The following is a 22,560-nucleotide window of genomic DNA, read 5'->3' on the forward strand; positions in this document are numbered from 1 at the left end:
CGAGTGGGGTTTCTGAAGCTCTGGGCAGCGGATGGGCTTTCGCGGACGCGGACTAGGTGCCGGGTGGTGCCGGTTGGGCTACGGCTCCGGTCGGGGTGGGGGTGTGCCCTTGGCGCGGCGGTTGGGCTGCCGTTGGGCGGGCACAGGGGAGGGGGAGTGCCTCCGCTGGGTCAGCCGTTGGGCGGGCGCAGAGAATGCGGCGCGCTTGTACTGCGGGGACGGTTGGGCAAGCCAGGCGGGGGCGTGGCCTTGGGGCAGCCGTTGGGCGGGTGGGGCGGGGCCGCGGCTCTGGGGCGGCCGTTGAGCGGGGGAGGGGGAGTGGGCGGCGCTCTGCGGACGCCGTGCCGGGGGCGGGCTGCGGGAGGCGGTGCGTTGTGGCGTCGTGCGGCGAGCCTGCGCTGCGGAGGCGGGCGAGCACGGTTCTGGTCTGTCACGCCGAAGAGCGGACCGGGCGACATGAATGAGGCCGAGGGCCTGAGGCAGCGCCGACCTATCCGGCCGCAGGTGATTACCGAGGACAACACGGCTCAGGAGACCAAGGGCGGCAGGTGCGTGGCGTGGCCTGGGGTGGGGTCTCTGAGGCGCTGGCGCCCGCCGCTCCCTGAGGAAAAAGGTCGCCCGCTCGTCTTTCGGAGAGCTTGGAGGGTCGTCCCCTGCTGCCGCCTCGCTCTGCCCGCCGTGTGAGGGGAAGCGGAGCTTTGTAACCCGCGGGGGAAATAAACGAACGTGAGGCGCGGGACCCCATTTCTCTAGCCCGTGTTGTGGGAGGCTTTTTCTTGAGGGGTGAGATGGTGCCTGAAGAGGGCCGCTGGCGGCTGCTAGGGCGACGTGAAGGGAGGGGCACCCACGCTCCGCCTCTCGAATGGGACGTTCCTGAGCTCGAGCTTGTTTGGAAGGCTCTTATGCGTAAGAACTATTCGTGTTAAATAACGAACTAAACTTCTTGTTTTATCGGGAGTTCCAATCCCGATGATAAAATAAATGTGCTATATTGTGCCTGCGCCATTTCATTTGACCCCACAGTTTACAATTCCTCCCAATATGCTTGGATTCGTGGGGAGAGCCAGCGTGGTGGTTTGCTTAAGACCATAGGACTGGGACTCAGACGACCTGGGTTCCAGTTCCTGCTCAGCCATGGACCCCATTGGGTGGCTTGGGGCCAATCGCAGACTCTCAGCTCAACCTACCTCAAAGGGTTGTTGTGGGGATAAGATGGAGGAGGAGGAGAATAATGTAAATTGCTTTGAGTTCCTTTTAAGGAAAAAAGGGGATTTAAATCTATCATCTGTATACATAGGTGTGTGGGCATCTGCCATTTAAACGTGACACTTTTGAGAATGTTTTGTAATGGCCTCTCCTTAATAGGAGCTTTTGCAAACCGTCCTCAAACTGGTGCCCTCCAGAAATGTTGAACTGCAACTCCCATCATTCCTGGCTGGTTTGGCTTATTCTGTAGAGTGCTAGAAGAGCCCCACCCCCCACTAGTGCAGATTTTGTGTTAAGTTTATAACCTAGGTGTGTGTGGTGGGGTTAACTTATTCATGTTCATCATTTAGCCTGCTTGATTCTTGAGAGCAAGACTGGCTTTTAATTTACATTACTGGGTCTGTAATGTAGCCAACATGCTGGAAAACAGCAACTAATATAAAAGCAATAAAAAGTGCAGTAGACAGGCTGAAATAGAAACATTTTTTCAATCCTAAATATGTATTAGCAGAAGAGTGCTGCACATGAATGCATATCTATTCCTTGTTCTCCTTTCTTCCTGGATCAGGAAGATGAGTAAGAGCACTCTAGAACTAGAGTTTCGAAGATGATGCGGAGTTTGTAATCAGCAAACAGCAACTCACTATTGCATATATGACTACTTGAGAAATTATATTTATGCTGTTCTTGAGATGTATTGTCCTGTATTTTTGCATTTGTGTTACCCTCAAATAAACAGGCCTGTTTTACGTATCAAAGACAGAACAGAGTAGCAAGGTAACATCCTCCTGGATGATACCTTGGGTAAACATTTGTTGCAGCTGTGTGTTGTCATGTCATCTCTTCCTTAACCCTTTGAATGCCCTCTGAAATGTCCTGAATTTTGACAGCCTTGCTCAGCTCTTGTAAACTCAAGGCTGTGGTTCCCTTTATGGAACTGATCATTCTCAACTCTGATTACATCTCCCTGTGTTTTTCTCTAGTATTATTGTCTTTTACAGTGAGAAGTCAAGACAACCTCATTTTCTGCATTTTTTTCTTACAAGGAGATGACTTGATTGCCATAAAGGACACACTTGCCCTTCTCTCAGTCCAGGGCATTTGCAAAACTTTCCTGCAGTGCACTGCTTTGAACATTTTCTCTGTCTGCTTTCTTCAGTCTAGCTTTCACACCCACTCAGAGTGGGCTTGGTCTCCAGTGAAACATCCTTACACTTGATTGAATTCTTTCATTGCTGCCTTTCCAGATCTCAGTTTTAATATCTTGTGAGGGAGGATTTGCCAAAAAAAAGGGGGGGGGGACTTCTGTTGTCATACCTCATCTTTGGCACTCTCTTCCTAAAGAGGTGAGACTGGCACCCTCATGATTCTGTTTTTACTGCCAAGCAAAGACTTTTTAATTTAGTACTTTTAGAATTACGACTTTATTTGCTTTTGCTGCTGGTTTTATAATTGTTGAGACAAGGTTATGCAAAGCTTTCACAATTTTGATTTCTTCATTGTTGACAGTATAGTCTTTTGCAATCATGATTTTAACACTTGCAGTCCTGCATTTGCACCTTTTCTTTCACCATCAGTGATCATCCCAATTCATTGCTGCTTTTTGCCAGTAATATAATATCACTTTGTATCTCGCACTTATTGATGAATCTTCCACTAATTTTCACTGTTGCTTCCGTTGATCCTCATTCAGTTTTCCTTATATGTTCTGTGTAAAAGCTGAGCAGATACAAAGCTCAAATATATCCTGGCCTGAGGCCTTTACCTGTAAGAAACTATTCTGTTTCTCCATTTTTATTGTCTATTTTTTTTTAATTTGCATGCCTGCCACTAACCCAAGTGGATTCTCCAGGAAGCTTACAGTAATGTACTAAAAACAACAATAAAACCAGTTAACATCACAATAAAAAGATTTAAAAACAAATCTCAAAATTTTATCACAAGCAAGCAGAACAACCGCTGTCAGAAATAAAGACCACATTGAGGGCTGTCCTTGAAAGTATTCAGAGAAAAGAAACGTCTTCTCCTGGTGCTGAAATGCAAACAAGGTTGGCACCAGGCAGGCAAATGCCTTTGGAGAGCCTGTTCCATAGTTGAGGGGTAGCCACCAAGAAGGTCCTTCTATTTACTATATCTCCTTAAGCTTTCTGTACACCTCTGTGTTGGCCACAGAACCACGGAAACTGTCTGCGGACAAATGCTGACTCCCTCAGCTAAGAAACGGAGATGAGCACCACCCCATAGGTCGTCTTATTTTCATGGGGAAACCTTTACTTTATCTCCTTAAGGAACCGCTCATTTAGAAGGACCTCCTGCCCAGATCTTAATAGGTGGGTAGGTGTATATGTGCTGGAGAAGACTCCTGCGGGTCCCTTGGACTGCAAGGTGATCAAACCAGTCAGTCCTAGAGGAGATCAACCCTGACTGCTCTTTAGAAGGTCAGATACTGAAGATGAAACTCAAATACTTTGACCACCTAATGAGAAGGAAGAACTCACTGGAGAAGAGCCTAATGCTGGGAATAATTGAAGGCAAAAGAAGGGGAGGGAGAGAATGAGGTGGCTAGATGGAGTCACTGAAGCAGTCAGCATGAGCTTAAGTGGACTCCGGGGGATGGTGGAGGACAGGAGGGCCTGGAGGAATGTTGTCCTTGGGGATGCGAGAGGTCAGACACGACTGTAACTAACAACAACAAGGTATGTATGGGAGCAGATGGTCCTTTAGGAACCCAGTTCTAAGCTGTTTAGGGCTTTATATGTCAAGACAAGCTCTTTATATTGGGCCCAGGCACACAAACTGATTCCTGGCACTAGATGTGCAGTCCCATTTTGGAATTCACTGGACCATCTTCAAAGGCTGCTCCATGCATTGGAGTAATTTAGTTTGGATGTTACCAGTGCATATGTGACTGTTGGCAGGCTCCTCTATCAGGTAGGAGTGAAGTTGGTATATTTGCCACAACGGAAGGAAGGAACCCTTGGCCACTGAGGCAACCTGGGTCTCAAGTGATAGTTCTGGGACCAGGAGCACCTCCAAGCTGTGAACCCTGCCCTTCAGGGGGAGTGCAACTCCATCTAGGACAGGGTAATGGCTTCCGGCCTGTCAGAGCAGCCGCCTACCAACAACACTTCTGTCTTGTCTGGATTGAGTTTCAGCTTACTGATTCTCATCCAGTCCATTATGTTCTGCCCTTCTCAGGAATGGTCTCAGTTTTGACCATTCAGCCTTGGATGACCCTCCCAGGAGACCTGAGTTCCTTGTCTTCACTGATGCGCTCAAACCCTTTTACAGCATTAAGGTATACATCCAAGGGGGAGAGGTAAACAAAGCTTGTAATATAATTTACATGATTTAAATTTAAATGAGTTAAATTGATTTAACTGATTTCCATGACACTGAAAAATAGTTTATAAACCCACATTTTGTCTTCAGGATAAACTCAGAGTGGAGAAATAACCAGGGATTATTACTTGTTAGCTTTATAAGAATTATGAAGCAATCACTCCTTCAATTCAGAAAACATGAAGACCATCTGACAAATGTTTGAATGATAAACTGATTCTAGGCTCTCCCTGCCCCAGTTCATCCTTACATTTCAGCCAGGACAGATTTGTTCAAGATTATATTTTTAATATTAAAATACTGGAATTCTTATTTACTTAACTTCAAAACCTTTTCTCTGCCAAACCTTCCCACAAAAGATGCTGCTTTTTCTTTATTTCTTTGTCCTTCCTCACTGCTTTCAGTTCCTCATAGTTCCTCCAGTTGATGGGTGAGGGGAAGGAGGCTGCAAATCTACAAAACCGGTAAAGCCATATCAGTTTTGTCAGGAATCCTTTCAAACACAAGCACTTTATTCTCGCATACTCATGCTTGCTGATGAAATATGGTTGAGGCTGAGGAAGTTGGGGCATTGTATCTACAAACTATGCTATCTTCTCCAAATATACAGCCATAGGTCTCAACTGCCTGCTCAGTCTTGCTGATGGAGAGAGGTAAAATTGTAGCCCGAATGCAGTAATTTCCTTTTTTGTTAAATTTCTGAACTGCCAAATAGCGTAAGCTCTCTGGACAGCTCACAGTATATGCACAGACGGGGGCTATGGACCTCACCACCCTCTCAAAGGGCAACATGGAATCTACCATCTGATTGCATTTGGACTTGGAGAAAATGCAGCAGCCCAAGTGAATGGAAAGATCCCCTGCCAACAATTACTGACATAGTGAGAATTGCCCCTTCTCTGGCAATTTCTGCAAATCATAAGTGGTGCCAATTTCATGTAGTTTAGATGCGACGCATTCAGGACTGAAGCTCAGTGAGTAGACATTACCTCTTAGTGCTTTTCTAGTATCAGTCATCTCCAATTTATCAAAGCCAGAGGACCGTTTGTTTAAACAGCAAGATGTATGGTCCGGCCATTCTACCAGTCTCAGGTCCTTTGTTCTCCCACAAAAGCAAAAACAAGCTAAACCAGGCTGTTAATTCCTTTGTGAGTTCAATCTATCTCATGTTTGGTGTTCCCAGCTACTGCTTAGTCATCAACAAGACAAAGAGCCACTCAGTCTCATTCACCTAGGAGTCTCTCATTGACGCAATCGGGCTGCTTAATTCTCCCCATGGAAAGAGCACTCAAACTTCAAGACCAAGTGAACAAACTACAAGAATAAAAGCCAGCAGATGTGACCAACCTGGTACATCTCCTAGGCCTAATGATTTCTTGCCTTGGGCATTGTCCTTTTGGCCAGATGGTAGGCTGCCCTCTAGTGGCTCTTAGAAAAATAGCAAGTCAGAACAGGTCTCTGGGCATTTAATCTGGCCCCTGCTCCAGCAGGCTCCATTCATGTAATATCCAGCATGTGTTTGTCCAATTTTTCCTTGAATATCCTTGCTGATGGGCCCTCACCATCTCCCTTGGAAGCCCATTCTATATCCTAGGGGTCCTAACCGTCAGGAAGTACATCCTGACATCCAACCAAGGAAACCCAGTTCCTTGAACATTGCCCTATTGGACCACATCCTTTCCACCACTTCAGGGGAGAGCAGGTCACAACCCTGTACTGTGTGACATCACTTCACTTACCTATGTGTCAATATAGGATCCCTTCTGAGTCGTCATCTCTTCAGGCTGAAAAGACCCAGCTTCCTCTATCTAATCTCTCATGTAATCTCCCTCAATCTGGCTACCATTCTTAGGACCCTGCACTGAACTGATCCTAAGCTAGCTATGTGTCTCTTGTAATGTGGAGCTCAGATTTGGACACAGTACTCCAGTTGTGAGCACACCAAAGACTTTCAGAGTGGCAGTAACACCTCTCTCAATCTGGGAGCCATGCTTCTGGCTAACCATCCAAGAATGGTGTGTCCCTTTCTCAACTGCCACATCACACTGCTATCAGCAAGTACGCTGCGATCTATTTCACAAGTGCCCCTCTCCAGCCACTTGTCCCACATCCTGTACCTTTGACACCTATTCCTGAGTCCCAAGTCCCTTGCACTTGCCTGCATTAAACCCCATCCTATTGTCCCCCGCCCACTTCCACAGCCTTCTGGATCTGGATCACCTGCTCCTCAGTTGTGCCCCCGTCCCCGCTTTGTTATCATCCATGAATTTAGTCAGCAGATTGGCCAGGTCATTGATAAAAAGGTTGAACAGAATCAGTCCCAGAACTAAGTCCTGGGGGACTCTGCTCATCACTGGCTGCCATCCTGATGATTCCCCACTGATAGTCATCCTCTGTTTACAGTCCATCAGCCATGCCCTAATCCATCGGACAGTGCCATGATCTATCCTAAAGCACAACAATTTCTTGACCAGGATATCGTGAGACACTCTGTCAAAGGCCTGAGATTCAGGTAAACCACATCCACCATGTCCCCTCTGTCTAGCCACCTTGAGACCTTATCATAGAATTTCACAAAGTTTGACTGGCAGGATCTGTTTTTATGGAATCCATGCTATGTGGCTGGATGAAGGCCAGCAGATGCGAGTGTACCCCTGCCAATTCCAAAAGTACCCTCAGATGTAGCCCACCAGGGCCTGATGCCTTTGTAAGGTCCAGGGCCCAGAGGTGACTCCAATCTGCACCCCTGTAACCTCAACCTTATCTAGCTCCCCAGGTAGATCTCCCCCAACCCACTTTGGGAAGAACACAGAAACAATATAAGAAGATTTAAAGGTGAAAGATTAACATCTTCAGTTTAATTTGTTAAAGTTGTTCCTCAGTTATTGTGAGCTTATGAAGGCCTTCCAAAATATGTAACAGCCCTGCTCAGATTTTATTGACTCAAGTCTGTGGTTTCTTTTTTGGAATACTGGGGGATTAATATCTAAATGCAGCTGGTTTAGATCTAAGGGGATGCAGGTGGCACAGTGGTTTAAACTGCTGGGCTGGTTGATCAAAAGGTCACTGGTTCAAGTCTGCACAATGGCATGAGTTCCTGTTGCTCTGTCCCAGGTCCTGCCAACCGTGCAGTTTGAAAGCATGTAAATACAAGAAGATAAAAAGTTACCTTCAGTAGGAAGGTAACAGCATTCCATGCACTTTGGTGTTTAGTCATACTGGCCACATGACCACAGAAACTGAGGACAAATGCTGGCTCCCTTGGCTAGGAAATGGAGATGAGCACCACCCCCTAGAGTCAAACATGACTGGACTTTAATGTTAAGGGGAAACCTTTACCTTTACCAATATCTAAAAGCAATTAATATTGGGAGATTATAATTAATACTGGAAGAACTGGAAATAGTTTTATGCAACATAGCAACTTAATTTGCATTTTATTAATCAACATAACAGAATTAGAATCAAACTATATGTTACGCAGGACCACAGGCTATATAGGAATGTTCCACTACAGAATGCATGTTGAAGATTGGTTATCATTAAAAACTTTCCTTCATTAAAATAACAAAGTGTATAGAAAGCTAACAAGTTTGATGGGAAGGCAGGCTAAAATTTTCCTGGACTTGATAGTTTCTTTATGTAAGAAATTTGATAATGAAGAGGGGAGAGGTAGTTCAATGGGAGCCAGCTGGGAGCCCAGCCATACTGGGTCTGCCTTCTGGGTGGGGACCTGAGATTGGGCCTTTTCCTTTCTTTGCTGTGTTTTCTGCTGGGAAGGGAAATGCTGAGGTGGGCTTGTGCTAAGAGTTTTTTTCTCAGCCAGTTTGTGCTGGTGTGTATGGGGGTTTGAGTGGGGGAGGGTATTCATTGTATTTCTTCAGTATTTAACATTATGAATATTATTGTATTAAGTAACTTTGATTTTGTATTGCTTTGCTGCTAATATTGTATTTGAATTTGTACTTGCTATAAGTATGGTATTGCATTTATATTGATTTTGTATTTTGCTGTTGTAAATTTTTGATCGTGTATTCTTACAAAGAAGCAACAGCAGATTTCACAGTAGCTTTATTTGATTACATTTAGTTTCAATATTTTATTCTTTTATTAGCATTTTTTACTACTCAGTTTCTGATTATTTTAGAATATTTTCTTTTTTTGGTATTCTGTTTAAAAAACCAATACACAGAATACTATATTATGTATATATAAGTTTTTTATTTCTGCCTCAGCAGTCTTCAAAATAATTTTCCTATTTTCAAGAGCCATATGCGGCTCCGGAGCTGTGGGTCGCCGATCCCTGGGCTAGACAGTTGTATTCTAATTAGCATATTTAGGCAATCCCACAGTTACCTATAGATTAAGAATCTAATTTCTGTATTGTACTTTGGTTGCAGCACTTACAGCAACAAGGTGTTTCGTGTGACTTTCATGACTTTGGCAGTATCTCTCATTATTCCCTTATTTGGAGCAATAATTCTTCTGGATTGTCCAATAGACCCTCAGCCTATTAGGTGAGTAGTTAAGCATATGTTATACCAGAACATGGCACATAGTATACAAGTTCACATATGTCATTGACAGTTCTATTAGGGTGTGGGTGTTTTAGTGTCAAGTCTATTGCTACATGCAAGTATTCTACTTGCAAGTAGAATGCAAGTATTCAGTGTAGAAAGAGCATTGTAACAAGCATTTGCTTGATTGCATTGGTTGATACTGTACTTCGTACACTTGTCAAAATGTTGATTTTCAGTGATTCAGGGTCCAGAATAATTGAAGGTATGCATTTTCCCATATGTACCTTTGTTGTGATCAGTACTAATGGCAAGGATGTAGACTCTTTTCAAGACTGACTTGAATTATACATGGCAGGGTATTCCAGGTTGCACCAGAACAAAGGATACATACCATATGTGGTAGGCTATGCCTTGTTGAACATTAGGAAAACAAAAATCGTGATTTCAGAAGAATTATTCAATGTCAACAATGAAGAAATTGAAATTGTGAAAGATTTTGCCTATCTTGGTTTAATCATCAATTAAAATTGAGAGTGAAGTCCAAAAATTTGAAAAAGACTGAAGTTTGAAAGGGCAGTAATGAAGGAACTAGAAAAAATAAGTAAAGGACATTTCATTGGAGAAGTGAAGATCATTTCAAGGTTAAGGTCATCTATACTGTCGCATTCCAGATCAGTGAAGGAAGTGGACGGGGAGAAAATGGATGCCTTGAAAACACAGTGAGCTTAAGGAGAGTTTTCCAAATTCCCTGGATCAACGAAAGGGAACAAGTGGGTCCTAGATCAAATCAAGCCAAAACTTTCCTTGGAAGCAAAAGCGATGAAACTGATGTACCTTGGGTACATCATGAGAAAGCAAGACTCGCTGGAGAAGACAACAATGCTATAAAGAACAGAAAAATAAGAGGAAAACTATGAAATGATTAAGCAGACTGAGCAGGGCTATTAAGGACAGGACATTTTGGAGGGCATTCATTCATAGGGCCACCATGTTGGAGATGACTTGAAGGCACATAACTAAAATTAATGCTTAATATTCAAATCAGATTCATTAATCTGTCTTGCTGACCTGTTTTCCTGCCATAAAGAACCACTTTGCTTTTGCATGGCTCAGTTCCTCTACCACATAAAGGTGGAGTAACAGCCATTCTTTCAAGACATTATCTTTACACATGTAACTTAAATCAGAGAAACTGAAACCTAAGAATTATTAGGATGGACAATCATTTTCATGAAATGAAAGCTGAAAGGAATATATGAATGTATTTATTTAGAACTTTTCTGTCCTGTCCTATTACAGAAATTCTCAGGATGGTCTTACAATAAAATAAAAAGCACAGCATCATGTCCTCTACAAAACCCCAATTAAAATAGCAATTAAACCTTAAAATGTTGGGAAAATAAAAAGGGTTTGGCCTGGCGCCGAAAAAAATAAAGTGTCATCTCCAGGCGAACCTCTGTGGGGAGCACGTTCCATAACCAGGGTGCCACTGCAGAAAAGGCCCTTCTCAGTGTTGCCACTCGTAATTTCCTTCACAGAGAGCTCCCAAAGAAGGACCTCTGACCTAGATCTTAGGGGATGGGCAGGCACATAAGGAAGGAGACAGTCCTTCAGATATCCAGGTCCTAAGCCTTTTGGGGCTTTATAGGTCATCACCAACACATTAAATTGCGCCCAAAATTCAACTAGTAGCCAGTGTAGATGGTAAAGGACTGGTGTTATATGTGCAAATCTGCCAGTTCCTGTTAACTTCCTGGCTGTTCTGTTCTGAACCAACTGAAGTATCTAGACCTCCTTCAAGGGCAGCACCATGTAAAGTGTGTTAAAAGAGATGGTTGCCAGAGTATGGGTTACCATTGCTAGGCTCTGCTCATCCAGGTAAGGGTGCATTTGATGAATCAGCCAAAGCTGAAGGAAAGCGCTCCTCGCCGTAGCAGCCTCCTGGAGTTCCAGAGACAGCTCTGGGTTGAGGAGCCCTCCCAAACTGCTCACCCTATGCTTTAGGGGGAGTGCAACCCTGTTCAGAACAGGGCAGAAATCACCTACTCTGCCAGTGTTTGGTAGGTTCCATGGAGATTATTAAAAAGCAGACCCCAAAATTTTGTTTTGGAGTTTACAACATCCATGTTTGACTTAGTTTTAAACATCAAAAGGCTTTGCAACATTTCCTCTGCATTTAAAAATCTATATAAGCAAGCTTTTCTGTATTTGTTTTTCAAGCATTCCTTTGTGTGTTGTGTAAGTTTTAACATTCAGTCGGTTTCTGTGCTCTTTATCCTACAGAAGTTTGTTCATACCATAGTTGCCTAACTAGTCACATTCACAGGCCCCAGACAGTTTCTAGCGTTCTATGCCTACTGCACAAAATACTGTGCAAACTATCACATGAATTGAAACTGGATTTTACTAAAGTTGTGGCTCATGCATTTCCTGGTACACAAATTTTCATGTGTGGCAATGCTAATGATACATATTCACATGCAAGCATACTTACAAGGAGTTTTCTTGTGACATGGAAAAATTGTAATTAACAAGTGTCTAACCTTTTGTAATCCCTGACCAGTTTTTTGTGTGACTTTAGATCCCTTTAGTTCATAGAACCTTGGTCCATGTAGCATAACTTACATTATCCTGGTGGTAAAGGATAGAAAGAAATATTCCAAAGCACACCTAAAACAGGTTAATAGCTGTCTGCCGCTAACACTGTCCATGGCAACATAAACACATTCTGCTGTCTTAAGCTCCCTAAATATTCAGCCTCATCCAGATAAGAGATTTTTCATTTTAAACTGCTAAATAGTGTTTTTTTTACCACCTACTGGTATGATCAGTTCTCTTATGATTGCATTTTATTGACCTAAGTAATAACTTTTACATACTTTGTAGCTTCATAAAAGCAGTCTACTTGCTTGGCTTTATAAGAAAATGAGTGAAACTTGACTTGTGTATAAAATGGTTTACTGGTAATTGGAATGTCAATAACTGAAAATACTGCTATCGTTATGTTGGTAAAATGTTCTGTATGGTTTGCAAAACCATCCAGGTAACAATTCAACTACGTTACCAGTTTCCTCATTTTTGAGAATTTCCCACTTTCAAAGTCAAACACAACTGTTTGACCTCTTTAGCAATCTTTCAGCCAACTATAGATTAAATGTGATAGCACTGTGGGCACTGTTTCCAGGTTTTTGCAGTTGCTCCATCTCATGTAGTATCTTGTTTTCAACAGCCAAATAATTTTGGGATGCTCACAAGCAGGACGTCATGTGCATGTATAGGGAAAAGCTGCCAGAACATGCATGATCAGTGTATAGCTTCAATAGGAATGTGAGCTCAGACAGTGAAGGTGAAGGGGTTGTGGAATGTCAGCAAAAGCTAGTATCAAATCAAGTTTGGGAAACATCTAGGGAACAAGAGGGGTGGGGTTGCTGGCCCAGGTGGGTGGAGGTGATGGTCAGCTGGTCCATGAGAATAGGGAGATAGCACAGAGGATATGGAACTGACAAGAGCCCTGATCTAGCAATGAGAGCGAGCAGGGAAAGATTTGGGAACTGGGCAGGCTGCACAGCAAGAGGTGAGCAGCTTTTCTGGCATCAAGGTCCCTCCTCTTGAAGAGGTGATGCTGGTCGCTTGGAGACAACACAGATGGGAGATTCAATTGACAGAGAAATGGGAGGAGTGCCATCAGGTGAGATTTCACAGCACTCTGCCTGCATGGTGGTGCAAGAGAAAAAGGGTATAAGTGGTTTGGTGGTTGAGAGGTATTAGAGAGAGCTCAAAACTTCATTCTGTATGAACTCAGATGTGCAATGATAGAGATGTATAACAATAAAGCCTCTGGAACAGCGAGTTTACTCAGGAGGACTGTGTCTAACGACACAGGATGTGTGAAGCAGCAGCATCCTCATGATTTTACCAACTGCATTAAATAGTTGAACATAGAGTTATCTTCAGTGAATTTGTCAACTTTCTGTTTAAAGGTGTTCAAGCTAGTGGGCATCATTACTTTTTATAGACACATATTTCATACATTAGCTATGCATTATATGAAGTTATCTTGACTTTACTACAGATTGTTTTCTTTGAATGATTCCTTATGAAAGGAAGATGTTCCTCAGTCTGTTCTCTTTCTAGAACAGCTTCTCTATGAAACAAGACTAATCATGTATTGCAAATATCTGAACATATTATACATTTATACATAATATTTTAAAATGTAAAAGTCCAATTTCATCACAACCATGTTGTCATGGTGAATTTGAGAATTGCTGGACTGTGTACCTGGTATAACTTGAGCTCAGTTGTCTTGTTAATATAAAACAATGCACAGAATGTGGAATTCTTGAATCAATAATGAGGCTAACAAAGTGGAAAGCTATCTGAAATTTGCAAGTTTGGCAAACTTAAGAATGCTGCTCAAGAATGATCTTCTTTGAATACACTTGGGGTATATTTGATGAAATAACTTCTCTCTTTTTCTAGCTTCAAAGAACCTCCTCTCCTTACTGGTACATTAGAGCCAAACTTTAAGCTCCGGCAAGCAGAAAGGTTATTTGAAAATCAACTTGTTGGACCAGAATCTATTGCAAATATTGGTGGTAAGTGCAGATAATTAAGGTATCTGCTTAATAGCTTCCTCACACTTAAGGAATTTTCCCAGAAATAATTTCTGCATGGATCTTGGGTCACACATTAATCCAGTGTTCCAGTAAAATTTTCTGAGTATCTTGCTTTCCCCAAAGTATTTGAGAACAAGATTGCTCTTTAAATATCAATCCAAATTATTATATAATAGATTTCAAAAGAATTGCACCTTATTTCACTGATGGAATAAATACAAAGGGAAAAGAAATATTACACTGAAAATAAACCTACCCCTTTCTTGTTTAAGAAGTAGGGATCTTGCTATTGATCTTTGAACATGGAAAGTTGCCATATTCTGAGTGGGACTTCGGATGGACTTGCATGCCACAACAGGCCATGCTTTGTGGAAGCTTCATAGTGTGGCTTGTTTGCTCCAGAGCCCACAGTGTCCTCAACAGATGATCTGCAGCACTGTGGCTCTGGAGGCACCTTCTCCCCATTCCTTGGGCTTCCTGCAGGTATCGCAGGAAACAGGGCAGGAACACCTGTAGACTGTCCATGCCCCTTTCACCAGTGGTTATCTGATCATATGGATATCCAAGGCTGATTTTAGTTAAAAGTCAGTGTTGTTAATATCTTGAATTTTTCTGAAAGTCTTGTATGTCATAAGAGTAATATAGTCATCTTGGTTTTTCCTTCTGTTAGATGTGCTGTTCACTGGTACTGCAGATGGAAAAATTTTGAAGATTGAAAATGGAGAGATACACATACTAGCCCGACTTGGCCATGGTCCTTGCAGTAAGTATTTTGTAGGTGCTGTTCCAAAGGGGCTTGACTTGAGCAGTGATTAGCCCATTAGTGTTGAGGATTTCCTACATACAGCTTCTGCTTGGCACTTGCAAAAATCATCATCTAGTTGGAAAAATATGTATGCTTGATCATTTTTTTTCTACAGAAGGAGTGGTCAAATGTAGATTCAGATCCATTGGTAGATCACTGGGTGATTTCAAATAGATCAGCAAAGATTTCAACTCCTAATTGTTTAACAGAAGCAATAACAAAATGACTTCCTTCCCCCTCCATTAACCACAGCTGAAAAGAAGTGTGATCACAGTCAGGAGAAGCAGCAGTAGATGCTTATGTGGAAAGATGCAGTTCAGTTCTGGTATTCAGCGGTCCTAGTAAAAAAGCAAAGTAAATTCCACAAGCCTGATACGTCACATGCAAACAGCTGCTGGGAGGAGATCTAGTGAGGGACATAGGTTTCCCTGCTGAATTCATGTTTTACCACAGGGGCCTGGTTCTACCAAGGCCACCTCAGTTTAGATTATGCTTTGGTTTTTGGCTTATCACCTAGCCTAAGGCCCTGCTGCTGCTGGAGAGGAAGCTGCTCAAGTAGGAATGGGCAAGGGGAAGCCTCAATTAGGCAGGCAGGAAACCAAACCAAAGCATAATCTAACAAGCCATGTACTTAATAGAGTTTCTCTCACCCTCTGTTTCAGAGGCTGTATTTAAGCCACAGGCTAACTATCCTTCCTAGGAGACAAAAAGGGTGAAGCTGCTTGAGAAAAAGAGTTCTCTTTTAAGGGATGTGTGAGAATCTGATAGTGGGTTCAAATTCAACAGATTTTCATGACTGGAAATTCTGGCTTTTCAGCCCTGCACTAGTGCTGACTTGTTATGATGTAAGTGCATGGACTTCTATGGGCTGTGATTTGTGGTTTTTTGATTTTTTATACATGCTAAGGATATTTACATAAAAATCAAATTGATACCTGAAAAGCATATGGATTCAGCACTCTTTGGACAATTTTATTCAGATCACACTTAATCCACCTGCTTTTCTGGTGCTAATTTGCACAAAATACAAATATTGCAATGTTTAAAATTTGTGCAAATTATAGAAATTTATGGAATTGCACAATTTGCAAACATTTCCTTATCTTTTTAAAATTGAAAAAAACTATAGCCTATCCCAGAGACAAAAGTCCGCAGAAAAAACCTGACCCATTCCACTTATAGACATCTGATCCAAAGCAGACAGGAAGTTCACTGAGCTCAAGCAAGTTAGACTTCTCAGCATCAGCACATCACTGTGGTTGCATTTCCATATGAAGAAAAGAATAACCTTTTTAAAAAGCACCAAAAGTGCAAGAAGAGATTCAGTAGAAGAGATCAGTTACTCCGTATACAACTGATCTTTTGTCCAAGCAAGCTTAAATGTTAAAATATCAAAAATGCAACTTTGCAGTAAAAATGGTGGACTAATATGACTACCTCTTTGAATTTCTGTAATGAAATGGCACTGATGTCACAGAACCACAGCTTTTTGCTTGAACATTCCTCAAAATTTCTGTCTTTGATTTTATCCTCTCTTTTTGTAGATTACATTCTAGACTGTTAACCTTATCTTTCTGAAGCAAAATAGAAACCTTTGTATACAGGCTACTGATTGTGAACCTGTTATAAATGTATTGTAAAAGGTGCAAGAGAAGATGAACCCATGTGTGGGAGACCTCTTGGAATTCGTGTTGGACCAAAGAACACCCTTTTTGTGGCAGATGCTTACTATGGACTCTTTGAAATAAATCCTGTCTCAGGTAGTTTTCTTTTGCTAGAAGCTCTACAGTTCTGCTTGTTTGTAGTTCTTTCCCCCATCTTTTCACCTTTCCTTGAACTTGTCCTTGCTTTTGTGAAGTATTTGTCTGTCTTTGGAAGACTGCATAGAGATTTTAAACTTGCTCCAATTTTTTCACTTAGTTTATTCAAAACTTTCCAGATGTTATAGTGATTCCTGTGTCACTGTTTTATAAGAATAGTACAATGCAAATATGCAATTCTTAAAAGATATGCTTTTCTCATGAGTGGAAAGATACAGATATCCTTAGTTTAAGCATGTAGTCATTTAAGTACAGGAAAGCAAGAGGTTAAAATGAGTACTTCTTGTGTGACTAGGTGAAGTGAAGCTCCTTGTTTCATCCAAGACTCCCATTGAGGGAAAGAACATGTCTTTTGTGAATGATCTTACACTGACTCGGGATGGAAGGAAAATCTACTTTACAGACTCCAGCAGTAAATGGCACAGAAAAGACTACTCTTTATTAATCATGGAGGCTTCAGATGATGGACGGTATGTGTGCTGGTCACAGGGTTATGAAAACCCTTGCCTTGGTTTTGAGTGTCAATTGCTTAAGCAGAACATTGACTAGGCAGTGCAGCAGTGTTGCTAGGTGAATGATTTTTGGTCTTTGGCATAGTTGGGGCTGCTTGGTGTGGAATTTCTGGAGGCATTTATTAATTCTTAGCCCTCATTCTTAATTGAAGTCACATACGTTTTAGTACTTTGATTAAATGTAGAACTCCATGTATAAATTGAAGTTTTGGAGCTAATATGTAATCTGTACACTTGTTTCAGAAGGTGCTGCAAATGTAATTCCAGCTGCTGTGTTTCTCTACAAAATTATAAATATGTGAATGTTGGAAGGAAATACACCATCCAGGGTTAGAGTGCCAGCAAATGCTGGGAACAGTGAATAACACAGCATAATCAGGCCATAGACATAGAGAACCCTGATATGACTACTTACAAGGAGTAGGGTTCTTACTTTGTTCCTTGTTAGGATTTGAGCTAGACGAAGTGTCCATATGAGCTATATCTCTGTATTACTGCTTGACTTTGCCTCTTAGCAGTATTGAATTGTAGTCTTAGCCAGGGGCTGTGCAACTTCTCTAATTTACTGCAGTTGCTATGAGATACAATGCTACATGTCGCAGCAGGAGCAATACTCCAGGTTAGCAAGCAAAGTGGCAAATTTCTAGGACTAATTTAAGCCAGCTGAAAAGGAAAGAGTTAAATGGGTTTAAATGAGAAGGCAGACACTTCAGGAAGAGCTTCTCAAACAAAAAGGAACGTATGATAAGACAAATGTTCCTATCTGTGTGGATGTTTCATGTGTATATTTTTTGGTGTAAGAACCATAATTTATGTCTTCAGCCACTTGTATTTATTATGATTTAATGTATTATAAGTATTTTAGAAAGATGTATTTTGAAAATGCATTTAAATGTTAACTTTGTAGGAAAATGTTAACTATGTTAATGTTTGGGCATGCACATGGTAGGCATGTCTTGAGTGGAGTTGTGTTAGACTACATAGCCCAGGAGACCTCTTCTGACTCACTTTGCTCTTTGTTTCTTTGTTTCTATTTTGTTTTATATCGTACACTGTCCAGAGAGTCCTTTGGGCTAAGGGGTGGTTTATAAATGTAATAATAAGAAAGTCCCCATCCAATCTGAGCTGGGCCAGTTTTGCCAGGAAGAATGGGCAAACATTGCAGGATCCAGATGCACAAAGCTGATAGAGACATACCCAAAGAGACCTGTAGCTGTGATTGCTTCCAAAGCATAGCCTTGGTGGGGGTGGGGGGTATGAAAACTTATGCAACCAGCAAGTGCCTGTTAGTTTTTGTTTATCTTTGTGCCATAATAAAAATATTTTTCACCTTCATAATTTTGAGTATCTTGTGTACATCAAGTAGTAGCGACGCCAGCAACATCCATTTCAGTTCCAGGTTGTAACATAACAAAATGTGGAAAGTCAAAGGGGTACTTCTGCAAGGGACTGTAAGTTGTGCACTTCTGTTGTTTGTAAACAAATAGACAAAAAGTCACGCCCAATAGCTACCACTCTCAATCTAGTATTTTAAATCAGATGTGCAGTGTAAAATGCTACCATCTTCATCCTTAATGCCTCCATAATTTCTTTGTCCTTAGCTTGCTTGAATATGACACAGTGACAAAAGAAGTGAAAGTATTAATGGGAGGGCTTAGATTTCCAAATGGAATCCAGCTTTCACCTGCTGAAGACTTTGTTTTGGTGGCTGAAACAACTATGGCAAGAATACGAAGGTCAGTCACATTTTCTGAGGTTCTTGCAGATTAGTTGGTTGTGCACTACTGGTATTAGCCAAATGTTCTGAGTTGCCTTTTTAAAAATATGCCTCAAGATCCATGTGTCCTTCTTTTTACATTTATCTTGTTAACCATATATGCCAAATAAGTATTTATTAGTCATTCAGTGGACCTGTTTGTACAATGAAATAAGCCACCATGGCTTAAATTCAGCCAGTGTCACCTAGCATACACTACACCAGCAATTTAAATAAACCACAATTGTTTGTTTAAATTGATGGCATATGTCAGGTGCCATCTGCCAGTCTGGGCTCAGCTTGTCATATTGTCTGGACCAGGGCAGCATGGCTTGAGAGGAAACAGCCCTCAAATAACTCATGTCCTGCTGTTGGTTTCTTTGAAGGTATTTCCCTCTTTAAACACGCCATGATTTAAATAAATCATGGTGGCTTGTTTTAGCTTGTACAACAAGTGGCTTTGTTGCAAGTGACTTGCAACTGACTTTTCTCTGAAGTGTTCTGTCTGCTTCTGATGTAATTGACCTTTCCTTATAACTTTTTCTTAGGATGCAGTAATGTCTTTGTTTCCCGCAGCTCTTCCTTAACTTGTGCTGTAATCTGTAAGTTGTTACGCATTTTAACATTTCAGGTATTATGTCTCTGGCTTAATGAAAGGTGGAGAAGACATGTTTGTAGAAAATTTGCCTGGTTTTCCAGACAATATACGTTTAAGCAGCTCGGGAGGTTATTGGGTGGCTATGTCCGCTATTCGTGCCAATCCTGGATTTTCTCTGATGGATTTCTTATCTGAAAAGCCGTGGATTAAAAGAATAATATTTAAGGTAAAAACCAGCCAACTTTTTAAAAAAATCTATGTCCATTCTCTATATTCTTCATGGTAGAATGAGTTTAAAATACCCTAAGAAAACTCTGCTTTTTATATCTAAGCTTTTGTGTAGAGCAGTCTAGCCTTGGCCTCAGCCAATGTAATTTTGATAATTTGTACTTGGAAACAGAAAGCTTAATGTTATTTTTAAAGTTACAATATTTACATACTTCTTTCAAGTGTAATAATTTTCAGAGTGGTTCACAGCAATGTAATAATAATAATAATAATAATAATAATAATAATAATAATAATAAAATCAGACCTACAGTGGATCATATTGCCCCTAAAAGTGACAAAACAATGCTAGTATTCTCAGTGACATCAGATAATGGAATTTTGTGGTTTCTTGTTTTACTACTCTTAAATAGTATGAAAGTAAGGGGGAGCCCTGGAGACAGATTCTTTTCAGGATCTACTTTCTGGTCAAACAGATGTTTGTTCTGTAACCACTGCTGTTTAGAATAAATGGTATCAACTGTTTCCAGTTCTCTGAATTGTAAGTGGAACTTTTCTCCTTAAAAGTCCTGCTGGTGGTAGCCAAGAGAGGTGCTAAAGACAGTTGTTGTTCATTCTTTCTATGTCATCAGGTGTTCCTGCTACTGCTGTTCTAGGCTGATGGATATCTTATATATGTACATCTTATATGCCTTTTTAACTTGTGTGAAGGCTGTGGAAAAATTCAGTACATTTTAGATACGGTTGTTTTTGAGCAAAGTACAAAAAATTCTGGTATAGCCTTCCACAAACTCCAGATGTGTTCTCCAGGTGCTACCATAATTCCCAGACTGGATGGCCAGGGATTGGAGAAGGCTGTACTACTCACCCCTCACTTTTTGCTGTATAAATGCTGCAAAATGCACTTTGCTTCCCAAATGTTATGTAAACTGACAGCCATATTCTGGGAGTGTCTATTTGATGACGGCGCATACGTACTAAAAAAGTCTAAAATGTCCACAGTGAGTCTAAGTAAACATTTTGCTAATTCTGGTATGAAAGTTAAACATTTAGGTTGTTGATTCAGTAGAAGAGACTTAAATGTATTTTAGTGACAAAGTTAAGCACACACTTATTCCAACTGCTTACCTTTGCCTGGATCATGTTCTTTGTTTGTATATTCAGGTTTTTAAATTTCTGTTAGTTAAACCTTCTTTATAGAGATCAGTATTAGCTTAATAAACTTCAGTGCATGTTGTGGATAAGATAAAAATACAATAGTCTATAAAATTATTTCTTGTGTTTCAGCTGCTCAGTCAAGAAACAGTGATAAAATTTGTGCCTAAGTACAGCCTTGTTGTAGAACTAAGTGACACTGGTTCCTACAGAAGAAGCTTCCATGACCCAAATGGAATGGTAGCAACATACATAAGTGAAGCACATGAACATAATGGACATCTCTACTTGGGTTCCTTCCGGTCTCCCTTTATTTGTAGATTGAACTTGAAGGATGTTTAATTCATTGATGCAAAAGCAATACTGCTGTTGTCTTGAATTATTCTAGAAGAACAAAAGAGGATTAATCACAAATTTTGGCCAAGGAACAAGAGCTGGAAGCACAGCGGTGAACACTGTAGCATATGTAACTTAGCAGGATTCAGACTTGGACCGCTTCTTATTTTAAGCATGCCATGCTGTAAAACCACCAATGGAAACAGCACCATTGTCCTTTACAATAGTCATTCAAATTGTTAAGCCTTGTATGGAAGATTTCTGGTGCATTTTGCCCAATCTGTGGCATCCTTACTTACCTTTAAGGTAAACACGAAATTACCTCATGAAATAAAATGTATTACTTTCAATAACTTTTTTTTTTGCAAGGTGCTTTCACTACTGAAAGATGTTGTGCATAAACATGAATAGCCAGCTGCCCATTGTACTGGAAATACATTGTTCAGCTCTAGTTGTTAGTTTGAGATATCTTGCATGCATTTATTGTCAACTTGGGTCTGTCTTTGTAGACATTTTCAAGCATGCATGCTGTAATACCTTAGACATATTAATAAATTGAACTTGACTATAGGTTTAATTCATCTTCCTACCAATGCTGTTTTTCTGCATGATTAATTTTAAAGATCTGAGCTCACTTCTGTGCATAACTTCCTAAACCTGAAAATGTCCCTTCAGATGAGGCAACTAACTTTGAAAAGACCTGGCTCAACAGTTTTGTCTGTGAGTATGTTGTTGACACAGTATTTTGAGGTTTAGGAATACCCTCATATATTCTTCAATTGGAGTATGGAAAATTGCTCTTAAAATGTCAGAGACTATACCTTACAGGTACAAATGGTACCTGTGAATTGGAGATGCTTATTTCTCTAATGGATTGACCAAAAACTGCACTTACAAGTATTAAATACAAAGTTGGCTAAAATGTGCATTAACTATATGATTTTTTCCAAGCAAATGGGGAAATAATGGTTTCTTAAATAAATTTTATGGTTATGGCATATAAAATTAAGGCCTAATATTAATATATGGATAGTTCATTGTTTTTAAAAGACTAAAAGGTTTAGTCCAAATATATGAAGTTTTAAAAAGTGAGTAAATTAAAGTCTTGGTAGGCATGTTGAGTTACAGCTAGGTTGAATATGGACAGAAACAAATGTTATAATTTGTTATAATTTCTCAACTAAACAAGACAATTAAATGATTACATCATCCACAACCTGTAATGTGGTCTTTTATTTAATATATTTAATCCTACCTTTAATGTTGACAGCTTATAGAACATTTATGATCATAAAACTAAACAAATTAAGTAGCTGGTGAAGTCCAGCTAAAACTCACAATCTAAAAGCAGCAAAAATAGATCAGTACAATAAAGTGAAGTATCTAGATAAATAAAACTTTTCAGCTGCTGCTGAAAATTCATGGAAGTGGACTCCAGGCATACAGATCCAGGGAAGGCATTCCATTAACAAGGTGCCATCTGCAGAAAAGGACTGTTCTCTGGTGACAACACCTGCCTCACTTCCACAGGCAAAAGAGCCTGCAGTAGGGCCTCACCAGAGTATTTCAAGGCATGAACAAGTCCCTGTTGGTCAGAAAAACAGTTTTGAGCATAACATGGGAAAGGAAGGTGAGTCCTTACAACAAAATACGCATGTTATCT

At 40.7% G+C, this 22,560-nt stretch overlaps 1 protein-coding gene across 2 annotated transcripts; it reads left to right on the plus strand.

Moving 5' to 3' along the window:
• The first annotated feature begins 368 nt into the window (after positions 1-368).
• Positions 369-22,113, plus strand: LOC123022848 (adipocyte plasma membrane associated protein). Of its 2 annotated transcripts, none has more exons than XM_044428939.1 (9): positions 369-504; positions 8,949-9,065; positions 13,551-13,666; positions 14,358-14,450; positions 16,136-16,252; positions 16,608-16,782; positions 18,426-18,560; positions 19,212-19,404; positions 20,694-22,113. In XM_044428939.1, the coding sequence occupies exons 2-9, from the start codon at positions 8,983-8,985 to the stop codon at positions 20,901-20,903; spliced, it is 1,122 nt and encodes a 373-aa protein (XP_044284874.1). In that variant the 5' UTR covers positions 369-504; positions 8,949-8,982; the 3' UTR covers positions 20,904-22,113. The 2 variants fall into 2 exon arrangements, with proteins under 2 accessions (XP_044284874.1, XP_044284873.1); XM_044428938.1 differs by having other exon boundaries at positions 377-548.
• The last annotated feature ends 447 nt before the right edge of the window (positions 22,114-22,560 follow it).

This window comes from Varanus komodoensis, unplaced genomic scaffold, assembly GCF_004798865.1.
Source record: "Varanus komodoensis strain SLA01 unplaced genomic scaffold, ASM479886v1 scaffold2, whole genome shotgun sequence".
Taxonomy (NCBI): domain Eukaryota; kingdom Metazoa; phylum Chordata; class Lepidosauria; order Squamata; family Varanidae; genus Varanus; species Varanus komodoensis.

Excerpts from the sequence above, each read along its gene's own strand:
- LOC123022848 (XM_044428938.1), top strand. The coding sequence starts at position 457 with ATGAATGAGGCCGAGGGCCTGAGGCAGCGCCGACCTATCCGGCCGCAG. Across the intron at positions 9,066-13,550 it reads ATAGACCCTCAGCCTATTAG|CTTCAAAGAACCTCCTCTCC; the intron begins GTGAGTAGTTAA and ends CTCTTTTTCTAG. Across the intron at positions 18,561-19,211 it reads ACTATGGCAAGAATACGAAG|GTATTATGTCTCTGGCTTAA; the intron begins GTCAGTCACATT and ends TTAACATTTCAG.